The sequence below is a fragment of the Hipposideros armiger genome, unplaced genomic scaffold, assembly GCF_001890085.2.
Source record: "Hipposideros armiger isolate ML-2016 unplaced genomic scaffold, ASM189008v1 scaffold_283, whole genome shotgun sequence".
In the NCBI taxonomy this organism is placed as follows: Eukaryota; Metazoa; Chordata; class Mammalia; order Chiroptera; family Hipposideridae; genus Hipposideros; species Hipposideros armiger.
The window spans coordinates 1,121,200-1,136,787 of NW_017731633.1; the positions used below are offsets into that span (position 1 = coordinate 1,121,200).

The window sequence follows — 15,588 nt, forward strand, 5'->3', positions numbered from 1 at the left end:
GGAAGTCCCCACTGGCCGGCAGTAGCAATCTGGATCTCTCTGACTAGCACGACAGGAAGCTGGACTCCTAGTTCCCCAGAGAGGAGGGGAACAGAGCCTGGGCTCCTGGGTCTAGAAATGGAGGGGACAGGGACCAGACTCCTGGGTTCTGGGGAAGGACCTGGGGACCTAGCTTTCAGAATCTGAGCAGAAGGGCCTGAAGAGCCCTGCTCCTGGGTCTTGACATAGGAGGATACCAGGGACGTGGACTCTTGGGCTGAGCATAGGAGAAGACGGAGGGTCCGGACCCCTGGTTTCAAAGGGAAGATAGTTTGGTTGGGCCACGTCTCTCCACCAGGTAGTTCAGTTCCTAACTCCCTTCCCCACTCCAGAGATAATGTCTTTTATCTCTATCCCTTTAAGAGCCAGTCGCTAGGCTCCCAGGATCCCCAGGGAGGGGGTCAAGTGCATCACCTGTGCCCCTGGGACCCTCCCTCCTGCAGCTCCACCCAGAGCCATTCTGCAGTATTCACCGATCTCTGCATCCAGCTCTGCTCACCTGCTGTTATCTTGGACCCCATTAACAGGTAAGAGACCCCAGGGACCCAAGCGACCCTGTTACATCCAGGAGTCTGCCACCCCTACCTCCACCTAACCACAGGCCTAGGCATCTCTGCCCCAGACAAGCCCCATAGACCCTGAAATCTAAGCTTCATCATCAATAGAGAGACCTGAGTCCTCCACAACTGTTTCCTCCTGCAGGCTGAGGACTCCAGACCCCTACACCCTTATCTCTAGGAACTCAATACTCAAAGTTCCCAACCTTTATTTAACTCAGGACCCAAGAGTTCAAGACTCCCATTTCCTTTCTCCCTTGTAAGCCAGACCCCCAAATTTGGCTCCCTCAAAATTCTAGGCATCTGAACCTTCAGGCTTTTCCTCTCTAAAGAACCAGGAATTTAGACCCACAGTGCCCTCCACTCTCTGAGAACTGGGAGTCGGAACCCCCAGCAGCCTCCTTGCCCAGTACCTAGGAGTCTCCTTCCTTCCCCCAGATCCAGGCGTTTCAGGCCTCTCAGTCCATTCTCTGAGCCTCCTCTAGTGTAAACAACTGTTGAGTCAAGGTGTCCCCAGGGCCCTCAGAGAGGAAGGAATCCCGTGTGCATTCAGAGGCCTATACCCTTTGGAGTTGAAGAGGTCTGGGAGCTAGGAGAGCCGTTATTTTTTCCCAATTTTTCTGGGACCCTCTTGGGAAAACAGATAAGAAAATTAACTATGATTTCCAAGAAGCCCCGTGCCTCAATGTCTCTTAGCTACGGCGGCCACCGCCCCAGCCTTCAAGGAGTTGTCGTTGGTTCTCCTTCTTTCCCTGGCGCCAAGATGGGCGAGAGATGTGGTACACCCGGGTACCAGTGGGCGAGGCCTCCTGGAATGGGGCGTGGCCTGTTGTGGTGGGCGTGGCCTCCAGGAGGGACTTGGGGCTGGGGGAGGGGGAGGGCGGTGGCCCTTCCTGCCTTAACTCCTTCCTTCCCGCTTCCCCGCAGTTACAGGTGTCTTCCAGAGCTATGAAATCTTTCAGCTCCATCCTCTTCCTCCTCGTCTTCCTCCTCGCTGGTCTGGGTTCCCAGGCAGCCCCTTCCACCTCACTGCCTGCCGGCTCCGGCTTCCCGCTCATGGGCCACCCCTCTCAGACCTCCCCTCATGCTTCTGAAAATTCCACGCTGGACCATCCTAACCCAGAATCCCCTAGGATTGCTTCTTCTAAGCCCTCCCCACATAACGTCACTGAGACCCCCAACCTTGAACTCCGAGAATCCCCACACCCAGAGTCTCCTGAGACCCCCAAACCTAACTCACTAAGCACCTCAATATCAGAATCTTTGGAGACCCCCAAAATTAACCCCTCCCAAACAACACATCCAGAACCTTCTGAGACCCCCAAACCTGACCCAACTGAAATTCCACACTCAGAATCCCTTAAGATCCCCAAACTTAATCTCTCCAAAACTTCACACCCAGAATTTCCTGAGATCCTGAACCCTGACCCTACCCAAATTCCACACCAAGAACCCCCACAGATTCCAAAACTTAACTCCACTGAAATCTCACATGCAGAAGCCCCTGAGGCCCCAAATCCTGACCCCACCAAGATCCTTCACCCAAAATCTCCAGAAATCCATGACCCTAATACTGAGCCCCCAAACTCTGAATTCCTCCAGACCTTCCACCCTGACCCTACCAAAACCCCCCACCCAGAATCCTATGTAACCCATAATGCTGGTCCCACTGAAATTCCCCACACAAAATTCCCCACAACTTACTACCAAGATGCAACAGAGAGCCCCATGTCCTCTGACCCTGAAATCTCCATTAGTCTTCACCCAAAGACGCCTACACCATTCAAGGACCAAGCTGCTGCCCTAAATGGGCTGCCCCTAAGTACCGAACCAGAAACCTTTGCGGCCACCCAGCCCTACTCCCTTAAATTGCCCACCTCAGCTTCTCTTGGGACCGTTGAACCCAAAGCCTCCCAGAACTCTAGCCCTAAAGGGCCAGACACCTCTCCTCCCTCAGTCCGGATTGCAGGATCCCCTGCTTCTCCAGGGCCCCCCAATCAGCGGGGCCCTGCCACTGCTCAGGCCCCCCAGCGGCGTAGCCGAGGTGAGAGAGTCAACACTATCATCGTGGTGGAACGAGTGGAGGAGACCGGTAAGGGTCTGGAACCCGGACTCCTGGGTCTGAGGGAAGAGGGGTTTAGGGGCCTGGACTCCTGGGTCTGAGGGAGGAGAGGCTGAACACTGGTACTGCTGGGTCAGAGGGAGGAGGGCGCTAGGAGTTTAAAATGCTCATTCCCTGGCTCCTTCCTTCAGGTGTGACAGTAGTGGGGCGTCCCAGGGGTGTGGCCGGCGCGGCCTCGTGCCTCTTCTTCGCCGGGACCGGGTTGCTGATCGGCATTTTCCTGCTGCTGTGGTGTCTCTACCGCCGGGCGGCTCGATACCGGCCCTTTGCACACCACCGGCTTCTGAACGACGGAGACGAGCCGGGTGAGCGACCCTTATAGCGCCCTGCCCTTTGCCTGGTTTCACCTGGCACTTTAGGGCACCCCGCCAAAAAGTACAGTTCCACTATCCAAAGTCAACAGAAGCTCTGACCCCTCCACGGTCAGGTCCTGCACCCCAGCTCTCTGAAATTTCACACACACAAGTCCAGTACCGCCCCTAGCCCAGCTGGGACTGGCTACAGCCTTGGAGCCATAAGCCCCGACCCTTTCCCCGTCCTGGCCCTGTATTCCCCGCCCTCTTCACATCAGGCCCCGCCCCTCATGCGCAGACACCACGTCCCCTTATCAATTCAGGGGACGTCGATTTTGGATTAGAAAATCCAGCTCTAAAGGATGGTCTACATCCTCTCTCCCGACTCTGACCATCGGCGCAGCAGAAGGAACACGCCCCTTGTCAGCCTGGGGATAACCTCACCCTTTTGCTCCTACAGTTATGCATTTGGACGCCCCGAAGGAGCCCTGTGATCTCTACTTTTATGCGCCAGACGCCTGGGTCCCTTCACACATCGCCACTCAGCAGCCGCTGCCCACACCCCCACTGCCACCCAAGCTTCCCCCGCCGCCCCGGGGGGGCCGCCCCCAGCGCCTGGAGCCGCTCTCCCCCTCCTCACTCCCCAACAACTTCGTGTGAGCCCCACTCAATCCTGCCAGACCTGCGCCGTCCCCAGATAGAGGAAGGGCCCAGGGGTCTTGTCCTCCTGGCATGCTTTGCTATGTAGTGGTACTCTGGATAGAGTCCAACAGAGATTGCTTTCGCTGTGACTGGAGAACACACCGGCTGAGGCCTAATAAATAACGTGTTCCACTGCTAGACACCTTCTCTGGCCTGAGTCCTGGGGGAGGCAGGGGCTGGTGTCCTAGCATACCAGGTCTGAGGAAAGACAGGGCTTGGAGCTAGGACTCCTGGGATTCCCATGGCCAATGACCCAATGACAACGACTGGATGTGTACACCAAAGCATTTTATTGGGAGCGGGGCAGGGCAGGATTTACAGTCACAGAAACAAAGACACAAAGACACAACCCTGCCCCGGGAAAAACATCCCTCTCCCCCGGCCCCGTTCCCTTTCCTGGGATTCTGTGACATCTACTATATATGTTCCCCAAAATTCTAAGCCAAAATAGGGGCATTTGAGAGGGGCAGGATCCCAGATTTTGAGTCACTTAGCCCCTGAGGGACACAACAAATGGCCACTGAGAAAATGAGGGTAGTTTGAAACCACCCAGGAGAATAAAGTGCAAGGAACTGGGGGGAAGAGGGACATCTTGAAACCACCATGGGGAAATTCAATGGCTTCAAACTATCAAGTTGGTGAACTTTAGCAGCCATTATTTAGACCTGAAAACCGTGTCAGAAAAAGTGCATGGGGGTGGAGAGAGGCATATGATAAAATCGCCATTTTGGTTGTTTCCCTAGACATTGTGCTAAGCTAGGGAGAAGGTCTGGGGGATTTGGTGCTTTAGCAGAATCTGCTGGTGGAAGAGGGGGTGGGGTGGGGTGAAGAGATGTGTGTGTGTTGGGGGGAGGGTTGAAACCACCATTTTCCCTCAGAAACGCTGGTGAGAATCAATCTCTAGAATGGTGGGATGGGTGATTGGTTAACCAACCTGGAAAATGCAGAATAGAGTTAGGAGAAATTTGAAACTTCTAGAGGAAGACCTTAGTTTTTCTGAAAGGGGAAGGGAGGATGAGTAATCTCAGGGTCCTTGGAGTTAAAGGAAAGGGGAGAGGTGCCTGAAAACCGCAAAAGGGAGAGATTGAACTGTTCATTCAAATAAAGCCCTGAAAACAGAGATTTGAAATCACTGAGGCAGAACAAGTGGAGAAGGGAACCTTTAGGGGAATTTGGGTATCCTGGAAACTGCCAGTCTGCAGCTTCACTACCCCTGAGAGGCAATTGGGAAGGGAAGTGGACTTGACCGCACTGGGAACAAGGGAGAGTGCTTCTTAGGCCTGTGGCAGGACAGCGAGGACTGGGGTTCCTTGACACTGTCACTCAGGCCAAAGATATATGGAATGGAGGTCCTGGAAACTGCCATTCAGTGTGAGGCACATGGTCAGTAGTCCCGGACAGGGGGTGGGGGTCTTGGGGGCTGAACTGTGCTGTGTGTGGCTCCATATGAGGGGGGGAGAGCAGGGGGTGCCCCCGGGGGCTCAGCCTCATCCTCCATTTCGCTTTCATCGCTGCCAGCCAGCTGGTCATGGCCAACAAAGCCACACTTCTCTTCACTCATCTCCTCAGGCTCTGCCCACGGCTGCTTCTCTCCAGAAGCAAAAACCCCGTAGAAGATGACACCCCCATAGTGCACCAGGGAAGCAATTAGGAACACGTACTGCCACTCCTCCCGAGTCTGTGGGGGATGGGGAGAAGGGGAGGTGAGTTCGGAGGCCAGAGAAACCTGAGAGGGGGAGGGGAGACCCAGAGAAAAGGAGACAGAGATCCGGAGAGGTGCTGAAAGACACCTAGAGAGGGCAGAGATGGAGCCCAGGGAGGGTGACACATGTCAGGGAAGTACCATGCACAGATGTGGAGGGAGAGTGGGTCACGGCAGGTGCACTGACCTTGTGCTTGGTCATCGCGCCCACGATGATGGGGCACACCATGCCCGACAACGTGCCCACGCCATTGGAGATGCCCATGAGGATGCTGGCATAGCGCGGAGCAATGTCCAGGTGGTTCACGTTGAAACCTGGGGAGTTGAGCCAGGAGGTGTCACACCCGAATCCCACTCTAGTGACTCTTTCTGAGCCGCCCAGTTCCCCACTCCTACCTCCCCGCTCCCTGCTGCTCTTTCTAGTCCACCTTTTGCATGGCTGGGAGGTCCCCTTCCTGAGCCAGGAAGTTCCCCCACAGCGCTGTCCAGAGTCCCCCAAGCTGCGGATCCGCGGTTCTCACCAGATATGGCGAAGCCGCTGAAGCCCACGGCAAGGACCAGGAAGGAGATGGCCACACCCTTGGAGTGCGAGTAACCGACCACCAGCAGCAGCGTGGCTTCCATGCCGAAGCCTGCGGAAGCCACCTCATCTGAGCGCCGGCCACCCCTCACCGCCTCTCCAGGCCTGATCCCGCCCCGACCGCCTCTATCTGCTCCAAGCCTGTCCCTGGCTTTGGCCCCCATTCCGCCCGTGCCCGCACTAACCTCCCAAATGCACAGGCTCCACCGCCCCATGGCCCCACGCCCTGGCCAGGGCACGCTCTGAAGACACAGGGTCGCAGCCCCACTCGTGCACCTTCACACCTTTCCTCTCTGTCCCCCCTCATTAGGCAGCACGCCGCCCAGACCCTTGTCTCTCCTGGTTCCCCACTCATAGCCCTTCTTCATCACCAATTTTCTGTCCGCTCCGCCCAGTCCGTATAGGCCCCGCCCTTCCAAACCCAAGTTGGTCTTGCCTGTGCGCCACCTGAATAATCTCGCGCGCTCTCTTGCTTGCTCTCTCTCTCTCTCTCTCTCTCTCTCTCTCTCTCTCTCTCTCTCACACACACACACACACACACACACACACACACACACACACACACACACACACACACACACGCCTGAGACTGTCTCCTGAGATTCTCTTCCCTCTGGTCTCACTCTAACTCCGCCTTTTTGGACATGCTCTCTGACCCCACCCCATCCTCCCACGGTCCCACCCAGCTGATCCACAGCTCTCGGCACCGCCCAGTTTGTCCAAGACCAGGTCTAGGCCCGCCCCCCACTCACCCCCACAGTTCATCAATTTTCGCACGTTGGTTGTGGACATGATGCGGCGGCTCCTCAGGAAGTCAGCTATCTGACCGCCGATGGGCACGATGATGGTCATGACCAGGTGGGGCAAAGCTGACACCAGGCCTACCTGCGCCGGGTGGGAGTACAGGGCGGGAGCTCAGGGGCAGCGGGCCGGGCGTCTCCTTCCGCTTCGTGCACCACTGGCTCCTCCTTGTTCCTCGTTCCAAGCCTTTGGGACCCAGGCCCCGCTCCTTCCTCATCACCCCGGCCGCGCCCCCTGCCTCCCCCTCCTGGGCCCAACCTTGCTAATCTCAAAGCCGAACACTTCTTCGAAGTAGGCAGGCTGGGAGATAAGGAGCAGGTAGAAAGTCCAGCTGCGGCAGAAATTGGCAACGATGATGGCGTAGACTGGCATGGACGTAAAGAAGCGCCTCCAGGGTGTGTTGAACTTCTGTGGGGGGCGAGAGGAGGGGCCGCTAAGAAGACAGAAACCAGGGCTAGGAACTCTTTATGTCCCTGCAGGGACCCCACTAGAGTCCCGCAGAGACTCAGGTTTCTCGACCTCACTAAAACATCCAGGCACCCAGGGGCGCCGGCCTGACCATGTCCCTGTTGGGACCCTGGCAACCTACCCTCATGGTAACACTTCAGGGATGCAGGGGTCCTGACTCTACAGTGGCCTCTCAGGTTCCAGACCCGACGATGACCCTCAGAGACCCATAAAATGTGGGCTCAGGAGTCTCTTTCCATTCAATTACCACCCCTAAATCTAGCCTCATCCACCCCAAGGTCTAAGCAAAACCCCCACATTCTAATCCCGCCTCTGCTGGTTTAACCACGGCCCATCAGTTGTTCCGCCCTCCTGGCACCCCAGCGCTGTCCTCCACACCTACTAATCGCGTACTCCCCCGGCTTTAACCTCACTTTCTAGGTTCTAGCTCCGCCCACTTTGCGTTCCCATCCGGTCTCCTCAGAGAGTCCACCGGAACCTACCAAGTTCTACATGCTGTACGGGTTCGAAGCCCCGTTTTCTCCAGCCTCCCAGCCTGGATATCCCTCCTCGCCCCACCGCGCCCCCGCCCCGCAGGCTTGGGCCCGGACCGTGACGGGGTTCATGAGTTTGGCGCTCTCGCCGATGGCTTCCTCGATGTACTTGCGTTCCTCCTCTGAAATGCTGGGGTGCAGCGCCGGGGACTCATAGGAGACGAGCAACCAGAACAGGTACCAAAAAATCCCGAAGCTGCCTGAAGAGGGTCAGGAGGGGGATGGAAGCGAGGTGACGACCGCCCTCGCTCCGCCCCAGCGCCACCCGGACCCAGGCGTCTGGGCCCCTCACCGTAGACGTAGAACACAGAGCTCCATCCTGAGTACTGCACCAGAACCCCTGCGAGAGGCATCGCGACCACCGCCCCAGCATAGGAACCTAAGGGGAGAATTCAGGAAAGAACAGACCTATCTACCCTCAGATCCAGGAGTCTGGACCCCCAGCCCCCCACCTTTCCGGACACAGAAGTACAGGCCACAGCCCTTCTACAGATATATAAGTCGGGGTCCCCTACCCCTCCTCTCTGAGACCCACAAATCTAGATCCCAGCCCCTTCCTCTCACCGCAAAAGGCTGTTGTCGCCAAGCGACTCCGCTCTAAAGGAGGGGCCCATTTGCTCCAGATCCCGTGACAGGCTGGGTATGTGACACCCTAGGGAAAGGAAAGCCAAAATCAACGAGAAAAAGCGGGGTCGGACAGGGGCGAGGTCAGACGGGGCGGGGCTTTACCTCTACCAACCCCTGCAGGATCCTCACGAAGATGACACAGCCATAGTGGACACGGGCAGCCGAGGGGATCAGCATGTTTAGAGTGGATGTAGCCACAATAGCAAAGCCGAAAACCCTGATGGGAAGAATCCGTGGTACGAGAAAAGGATTCAGCTATCCCGCCAATGCCTACGATTCTGCTCTTTCCACCCACATCAGATTCCAGTTCCCCAGAACCCCCGGTCCCCACTTCTCTGCGACTCCCACCTTCCACAATCACAAGCCTCGCCTTTCTCTAAGACCCCGCCCCCAGGCTCCTCCTATTTCCCCAGAGTCAGCCCCCAAACTTCAGGCCACACCCTCTAACTCCACCCACCTCTGTAGTTCCCGCCCACCTTGAGACCCACCCCTATACCTGTTGGCGGCGAATTTTTGGCAGATAAATCCTCCGGGAATCTGGGTGACAATGTAGCCCCAGAAAAAGGAGCCGTGTATAAGGCCAACAGTCTCTGGATCCCAGTTGAACTGAGCTTTCTGTGGGCCAAAAGGCACATCAAACCCCTGCCTACCTCCACCAGTACCCAGAGACTTAGTCTCTTGGCCAATCAGCAACAAGGATCCCCTCTCAAACATCTGCCAATCAGATTTCGAGCCATCTCTCGGTCCATCCCGAACTAGGTTTCTCCATGTTGCTAGGACTGGTACTACCTTAGCAATGGGGCCCGTTGCTGTCTAGACGCCTTACTCCTGCTTCCCTGCCTCAGTGTCCCTTCTCCGAATGTCTAGGGGCCCATATACGGGAGTGGGGATTCTTTCTCTACTAAACAACTTAGGAACTGTTTGTAGAGTGACCGGGATGGATTCTAGTCAAGGACAAGAAGTAGCTAAAGGGGCAAGCCTGACTAAAATGGAGCAAGGGGCCACAGCCATAACCAGAACGTTTTTTCCTGAGACAAAGGCACCGCCTACACTGAAATTAAAATAGGGAGAAAGTCTGAGATGAGGCAGGGCTTTAGGTAATGGCCAGAGCAGGGGAAGCAGGACTTACTTAGCAGTGGTGGAACTTAAAAAAAAAACAGGATCAAAATTCAGGGGGGGATAGGGAATATAATCAATGATATTGTAATAACTATGTATATTGCCAGATGTGTACTAGGCTAATCTAGGGGAATCACTTCATAAATTATATAAATGTCTAACCACTATGCTATACACCTGAAACTAATGTAAAATAATACTTAAGGTAAAAAAAAAATGAATTGCCAGTCACTTTTCCCAGTGTAGCTGAAATGTTAAAACAACAGCAATAAAAATGCTTATTAATATTTGTATAATGAAAAAAAAATTCAGGAAAAAAATAAATTCAGGGAACAGCCTGCAATGAGTAAATGTGACACTGGGGCAGGTGTGGGACGCAGGTGGAGCAAAGTTGCTAGGCGGCCCAAAATAGAGAAGGGCTTAATAGTAAGGAACCTAACGCTGTGGGCAGTCCACATTTTGAAATCAGCGGCCTGAAATCAATAGGGGCGGGACTTCGTTTATATTAGGGCGGGGCTTAAGAAGGGGCCAACAGATGGGCGGGGCCACTCAAGTTGTGGTTTGGAAGGGCGTGGCCTGGGCTGCGCCTAAACCCGTATGACGTCATCAGGGGCGTAGGCAGTACCGCGGCTCCGGCCCTCAGCTACCTGCACCACCACGTGGCCCCCGCGATGGGTCGTGCTGTTGTTGACCATGGAGACAATGGCCACGCCCAGGTTGCAGCGGATGCCAAAGCTGATGCAGAAGCCCAAACCGCTCATAATGGCGATAATGTAGCGGCGAGGGAGGCCAAAGCAGGTGCAGTCCACGACCGGCGGGTCCCGGGTCTGCGTCGTGACAGGGCGCCCGTCAGCACTCAGCTCCAGCGTCTCTGCACCTTCCTGCCGCTTCTCCAGAAGGCTGCGAGGCAGCAAGAGTCAAAGACTCGGACGACCAGGGCCCCAGCCCCCTCCTCCCTGTGACACAGGAGTCCAGGGCAAAACCTCCTGCTTGAAAAAGACCCAGGATTCTAACTAAGCCCGCACTCCCACCTGCCTTCCCCAGGAGTCCAGCCCCTTCTCCCCTCAGGATACAGGAATCTGGACCCCCAGTCTCTATCCCCGTCAGATCAGGAATTCCATGCCCCAAAACTCAGGTGTGGAGGTCCTCAGTTCCCTTCTCCCCCAACCCTGCCACTTCTCAACTCAGAAGTTTTAGACCCCAGACTACCCTTTGTGATCCAAAAGCCTGTGCTCCCAGCCCCCACCCCAACCAGAGATGCTCTCCAGCCCCCTCTCCCAGATATGAGTCTATTTAAGGAAGCAAAAGGCGCTAAGGAGATGCTTCAGCAAAGGTGTCAAAAGAACAGATGCTTCTCAGCCACGTCTGCTATATATACCGACCCCCTCCTCCCCTGCCCCCCATGGCATGCCCTTCCTTGCTTCCAGGCCCCAGATGTGGGGCTGACACCCAGCTAATTTCATTCAGTCACCAGAGCCCATTCCTAGGGCCACAGGGGCAGGGAGACGTCCAGGGCCCTGGAATCCCGCAGCCTAGCCTGATATCCCTGGGGAACCTTGAGTTCAGGCTGACAGCCTAGGGGATAGGGAGGGGGAGTGGCGGGTGGTGTCCTGGCAAGGGACAGATGGCCCTGGTAGGGGGATTGGCTCAGTCCCCAGTGAGGCTCTCGCCTCCGCCTGTTCTGGATTGGGGATTGAGTCTGTGATGATGGATAGGGTACTTGGAGGGCCACCTCAAACCCAGAGAGAGGCTGCAGGGAGACAGAGGTGACCTGAGGCAGGTATGGAAGACCCAAAAAGAGGGTGGGGCAGAGGGGGCAGAGGCTGAAAAAGATGGTCAGAGATACAGAAAGAAGAGAGAGATCCAGAGAGAAGGGAAGAAGGGGACAGAGAAGGGGTCAGAGACCCAGGGAGAAAGAGAGAGGGACCCAGGGGGACAAGGAGAGAATAGGTGCAGAGACTCCACCAGAAGGGAGGACAGGACAGAGACCCAGAGACAGGGAGCAGAAACCCAGGACAGCGGACATAGATGCAAAGACCCAGAGCGTTGAGAGAAAGATAGAGGAACTAGGAGACTGAGGAGAGACAAGCTGGGGACGTGATTTGTGAGGTGCGGCTCCTCTCTGAGGCGGTTAAGCAGCCAGAGGATCGGGCTAGATCCCAGGAAGGGGCTAGAACAGATGGAGGCGAGGGAGACTGGGACGGGGGAGGAAAGAACAGCCAGACGGTCTGGGGGGAGGCGGTAGAAGAGATGAGAGAACACAGCCACCCTCCCCATCCTAGAACTTAAGAAGAGGGTAGGAATGTTAAGAAACAGGGGTGGGGGGAGAAAAAGACTGGGGGAGTCGACAGAACCCAGGGGGATGAGGAATGAGACCCTGAGAGAGGGGAACAGAGAGCCAGAGAGAGGGGAACGGAAGCCCCCAGAATGACTAGTACAGGGTGGTAGGGCCTGTCCCCTCCCTTCAGAACAAGTCAGCCAATGAGATTAGACTTTGACCCAGGTTGTTATCAGATGCTATTTGACCCTGAAACTCAAGATGTGATTGCAGCCCCTGAAATTTGATATTTATTGTTAATATTAAGACAAGTCAGATCTCTGACCAAGGCCTTCTAAAGGCTGGTGGTGGGGGTGGCGCACAGGTCTCAATATCCCATGTCTATGAAATGGGGGCAAGAGTAGCCGTTACAAAGAGAGAACTGCAAGGGGATACTAATCCTTTCAGGATAAACGTGGCAGGGTGGCAGAGATGAAGGTGGTCCCAATGCTTTGCAGAGGGGAGAGCCTCCCCTCCCAGGATGCCAGGAACTTAGGTCTGGGGACCTAGTGATGAGGAAAAGCAGGACTTAGGAGACAGTTAACTAGTCTCTGGATATCTGTCTCTGCTCCTCTTGGGGCTCTGTCTCCGATGTCACTGTCTGCTTATGTCCCTCTGTTTCTCTCTTCTTCCCCCATTGTACAACTAAGGAAACTGAGGCTCAGGGAGCAGAAGTAGCATGTCCAAGGTCACCCACAATAATAGTGATGGGGCCTGATCACTTCCTGGCCCCAGCATCGCCCTCCCCGAGGCGGGGCTCTCAGAAAGGAGGCACTTTGGCTCCTCGTTTCTCCTGTATTCCCTTTCTGCCCATCCCCTTGTCCCAAGTTGTCTGGTTTACTGTCATCTGTTTCCTGGTCTGAGGGAGTCCTCCACCCACTCTAGCATCATTCTTCTCGAGGAAAATCTGCAGCTTCCATCCCAGGCTTGGGAGGGGCTAACCTGGGTTTGAATGATGACACTTGTACTCCTTCCCTGATTTCTCCCCCTTCTCGAACACCGCCTTAGTTTCCCCAACTTTGTCTAGAGGATTTAATGGAATCGAGGTGTTATGTCCAATACAGGGCATGCCCCCGCTCTCTAAACATCACAGTGAACCCCAGGATTCAGATACAAATGCTCTTCTTGGTTCAAACTCCTTGGTAACTGTCCTGGCGGGAGCTCTGGGCTCTGGGGTCTCTGAGGGCCTGGGGTCTCTGAAGCTTGGAGAGGTGAGAATAAGGCAGAGACAGAATGAGAGAAACCCAGACTCAGATGAGAAGCAGAGACTGAGGGAGGGGGCCAAAAAAACACATCCCTCCCGCGCTGCAACCCCCCCCCCAGCCTCTTTCATCAGCACGTCTTTCTCCCTTCTCTTGACTTCACACTGATGTATTTTGAGAAACTCGTGAAAGGAGGCGAGAAAAAGTGTGAGGAGGGGCTGGAAGATTGGGAAAAGCAGGGGTGAGGTTATCTCAGCTTCCCCACCTCCTCCCCATCACTGTGCCATCCTCCTGCCCACTCCCTTCCGTCCAGTCTTATTCCTATCTTTCGTGTTACTAGAGGGTGGGGTAATTTTGGAGCTAGGAGGTGATACACAGCAAGCAGGACTAATGTGAGACTTAGAGAAGGACTTGCATGGTCTAGTGAGATGGATGAAGGATCAACTAAAGATGGGGGCCCGTGGGCCACTGGGACAGGGTCTGAGGGAATGGCGGCAGGGACTGATCAGGCTATCTCTACCCCGCACTGTGGCCAGATATTTTTAGGCCTCTCTGCAGCTGAGTAATTTCTCTGACTTGGAGCCAAGGCTGGGGTTGGGGGTGAAAGACTGGAGGGAGGTGTTCAGACTGCCCTGGGGACGCCGAGGTCACTGGGGTCATCTTCCTGGCTCAGAGGAAGTCCCTCTTAGCTCTAGCCTACATCCTTTGGAAGGCCTAATTTTTGGCCTGCAGCTAACTCCCTTCTCCCCCAGACAACCAGGACACCCTGGCTTTTTTCTCCCAGCTTAACTCCCCTCAAGGACAAGGACCAATGGGCCTCAATCCGCTTTAGCTTCAGATTAAACGCTCTGAGTGACGGAAACTGAGAAAGATACAGAGTGATGAAGAGACCTAGGGTGGGGGGATAAAATCCCAAAGAGAGGGGGCAGAGACCCCCGAGAGAGAGGTTGATAGAGATATAGTGAGAGTAATGGTAGACAATCAGAGAGGAGGACAGAGACTCAGAGATAAAGGGGAATAGAGACCCAGAGAGAGGGGGACAGAGGTCCACAGAAAGGAGGCAGAGAAAAGATAGATGAAGAGACCCAGAAGTGGGGGACATACAGTCCCAGAGAAAAGGGTAGAACCTGGAGTGGGGTGGGGCGAAGAAAAATAAACGAGATGATGAACAAGATCAAACCAGGGAGAGCGGCGCCGTCGGAGAGGAAGGGAGAAAACTGGACAGATGGGTGGACCCCCCCATCCACGGGTATCGTCTGTCCATCTGTCCATCTGCGCCCAGGTGGGAATGGGCGTCCTCCTCAGACCCTCTCGCTCTTCCCCGCCCAAGACCCCCACCACGCTCACCGGTGCAGCCTCCCGAGGGCGCGACCCGCTAGCTTCCGAAACTCCTCCTGGCGGAACTCCATGGTGGCTGCCCTAGCTGCCGTTCACCCCCCGCCGGTCCCCCCGCCCGCGGGCCCGGGCGGCCGCGTCCGGGTTCCCGGGGTCCGCCCCCGCCCGGCCGGCCCCGCAGCTCCGCTCGGGGGGAGAGAGAACGCGAGTGCCGGCTGCCTGGAGGCTGTCAGTGGACTCAGCGTCGGGGGCGGGGCGGGGCGGCAAAGGCCCCACCCACCCAATGCTAGACCCCTCCTCCTTTCCCAGCCCACCCATCCCGGTTCTGTCCCCGCCCTTCCATTCCTAGACTACGCCACTGGGCTCTGAATTCACTCCTCTAAGTTGCATTGCCCCCAGTTTTGTCCCTTCCCGGAGTTTCTCTACCGTTCCATTCCCCCACCCATCTCCATCTATCCCAGATTTACTCTCCTCCCAAGTTCTCGTCCCCATCTGAGATTTTCCCCCCAACTCCAGTTCCCTTAATTTTATCCCCATTTTCATCCCCTTCAGTTCCATCTTTCTCTGAGTTTCCTTCTGCGTTTTATCCTCCCAGTCTTATCCCTCCTAATTTCTGTGCCCTCCAGTTCCACATCCCTCCAGTTCCACATCCTTTTATCCCCATCCCGCGTCATCCCCAGTTCCAACTTTCTCATTCAGAAGGTACTTTTCTTCTTCAGGGGATTCTTTCCTTCTGAATTCCAACCCCCATTTCCACCCACCCATTCTCCCCTCTAGTTCTTCCCCCATGCAGTTTATTCCCCTTTGACTTCCACCCCCTTGTTTCCATTTTTCCCCTTTTGAATTCCCATCCCCTTTTATTTCTATTTCCTCTCTGGGCGCACCCCCTCCCAGTTATTTTACCCCCGATTTCTTCCCCGTCTGAGTTCCATCCCCGACAGTTACGCTGACCCTACCCAGTCGCCAGTGGCGACCCACATAATTTCCTCCCCACCTTAGGATCTGTCCGCCCTTTCAGTTCTGTTCCCACCCCCTGAGTTTTATTCCGACCCCTTGAGTTCTGTCCCTTCCCGCTGGGATGTCCCCGCCCCCTAAATTCTTACTCCACCCCTGAATTTCAGCCCCGCCCCTCTGGGGTTGAACCAGGACTTTTCCTCCGTCTGCCCGGCTCTTTTCTTCAGACCAGGCGTT

General features: G+C 55.5%; 2 protein-coding genes across 3 annotated transcripts; one reads left to right on the plus strand and one right to left on the minus strand.

Annotated features, from left to right (window-relative positions):
- Positions 1-1,297: 1,297 nt before the first annotated feature.
- GFY (golgi associated olfactory signaling regulator) lies at positions 1,298-3,892 on the plus strand. The gene is made up of 4 exons (XM_019658174.1): positions 1,298-1,430; positions 1,524-2,688; positions 2,850-3,023; positions 3,472-3,892. The coding sequence occupies exons 1-4, from the start codon at positions 1,371-1,373 to the stop codon at positions 3,669-3,671; spliced, it is 1,599 nt and encodes a 532-aa protein (XP_019513719.1). The 5' UTR covers positions 1,298-1,370; the 3' UTR covers positions 3,672-3,892.
- An 88-nt stretch (positions 3,893-3,980) lies between these two features.
- Positions 3,981-14,637, minus strand: SLC17A7 (solute carrier family 17 member 7). 2 transcript variants are annotated; one of them, XM_019658403.1, is made up of 12 exons: positions 14,410-14,635; positions 10,191-10,443; positions 8,921-9,039; positions 8,527-8,641; positions 8,362-8,449; positions 8,090-8,176; positions 7,855-7,997; positions 7,055-7,204; positions 6,748-6,880; positions 5,937-6,047; positions 5,603-5,730; positions 3,981-5,391 (listed from the first exon to the last, which is right to left on the minus strand). In XM_019658403.1, the coding sequence occupies exons 1-12, from the start codon at positions 14,469-14,471 to the stop codon at positions 5,098-5,100; spliced, it is 1,683 nt and encodes a 560-aa protein (XP_019513948.1). In that variant the 5' UTR covers positions 14,472-14,635; the 3' UTR covers positions 3,981-5,097. The 2 variants fall into 2 exon arrangements, with proteins under 2 accessions (XP_019513948.1, XP_019513949.1); XM_019658404.1 differs by lacking the exon at positions 5,937-6,047 and having other exon boundaries at positions 14,410-14,637.
- Between the last annotated feature and the right edge of the window lie 951 nt (positions 14,638-15,588).

What these genes read in the sequence shown, in the direction of transcription:
- GFY (XM_019658174.1), top strand. Translation starts at nt 1,371, where the DNA reads ATGTGGTACACCCGGGTACCAGTGGGCGAGGCCTCCTGGAATGGGGCG. An exon ending in ATGGGGCGTGGCCTGTTGTG is followed by an intron (nt 1,431 to 1,523) that starts GTGGGCGTGGCC and finishes GCTTCCCCGCAG; the next exon opens with TTACAGGTGTCTTCCAGAGC. An exon ending in GAACGACGGAGACGAGCCGG is followed by an intron (nt 3,024 to 3,471) that starts GTGAGCGACCCT and finishes TTGCTCCTACAG; the next exon opens with TTATGCATTTGGACGCCCCG.
- SLC17A7 (XM_019658403.1), bottom strand. Translation starts at nt 14,471, where the DNA reads ATGGAGTTCCGCCAGGAGGAGTTTCGGAAGCTAGCGGGTCGCGCCCTC. An exon ending in CAAAAATTCGCCGCCAACAG is followed by an intron (nt 8,642 to 8,920) that starts GTATAGGGGTGG and finishes TCTTCCCATCAG; the next exon opens with GGTTTTCGGCTTTGCTATTG. An exon ending in AAAATTGATGAACTGTGGGG is followed by an intron (nt 6,048 to 6,747) that starts GTGAGTGGGGGG and finishes TGGCTTCCGCAG; the next exon opens with GCTTCGGCATGGAAGCCACG.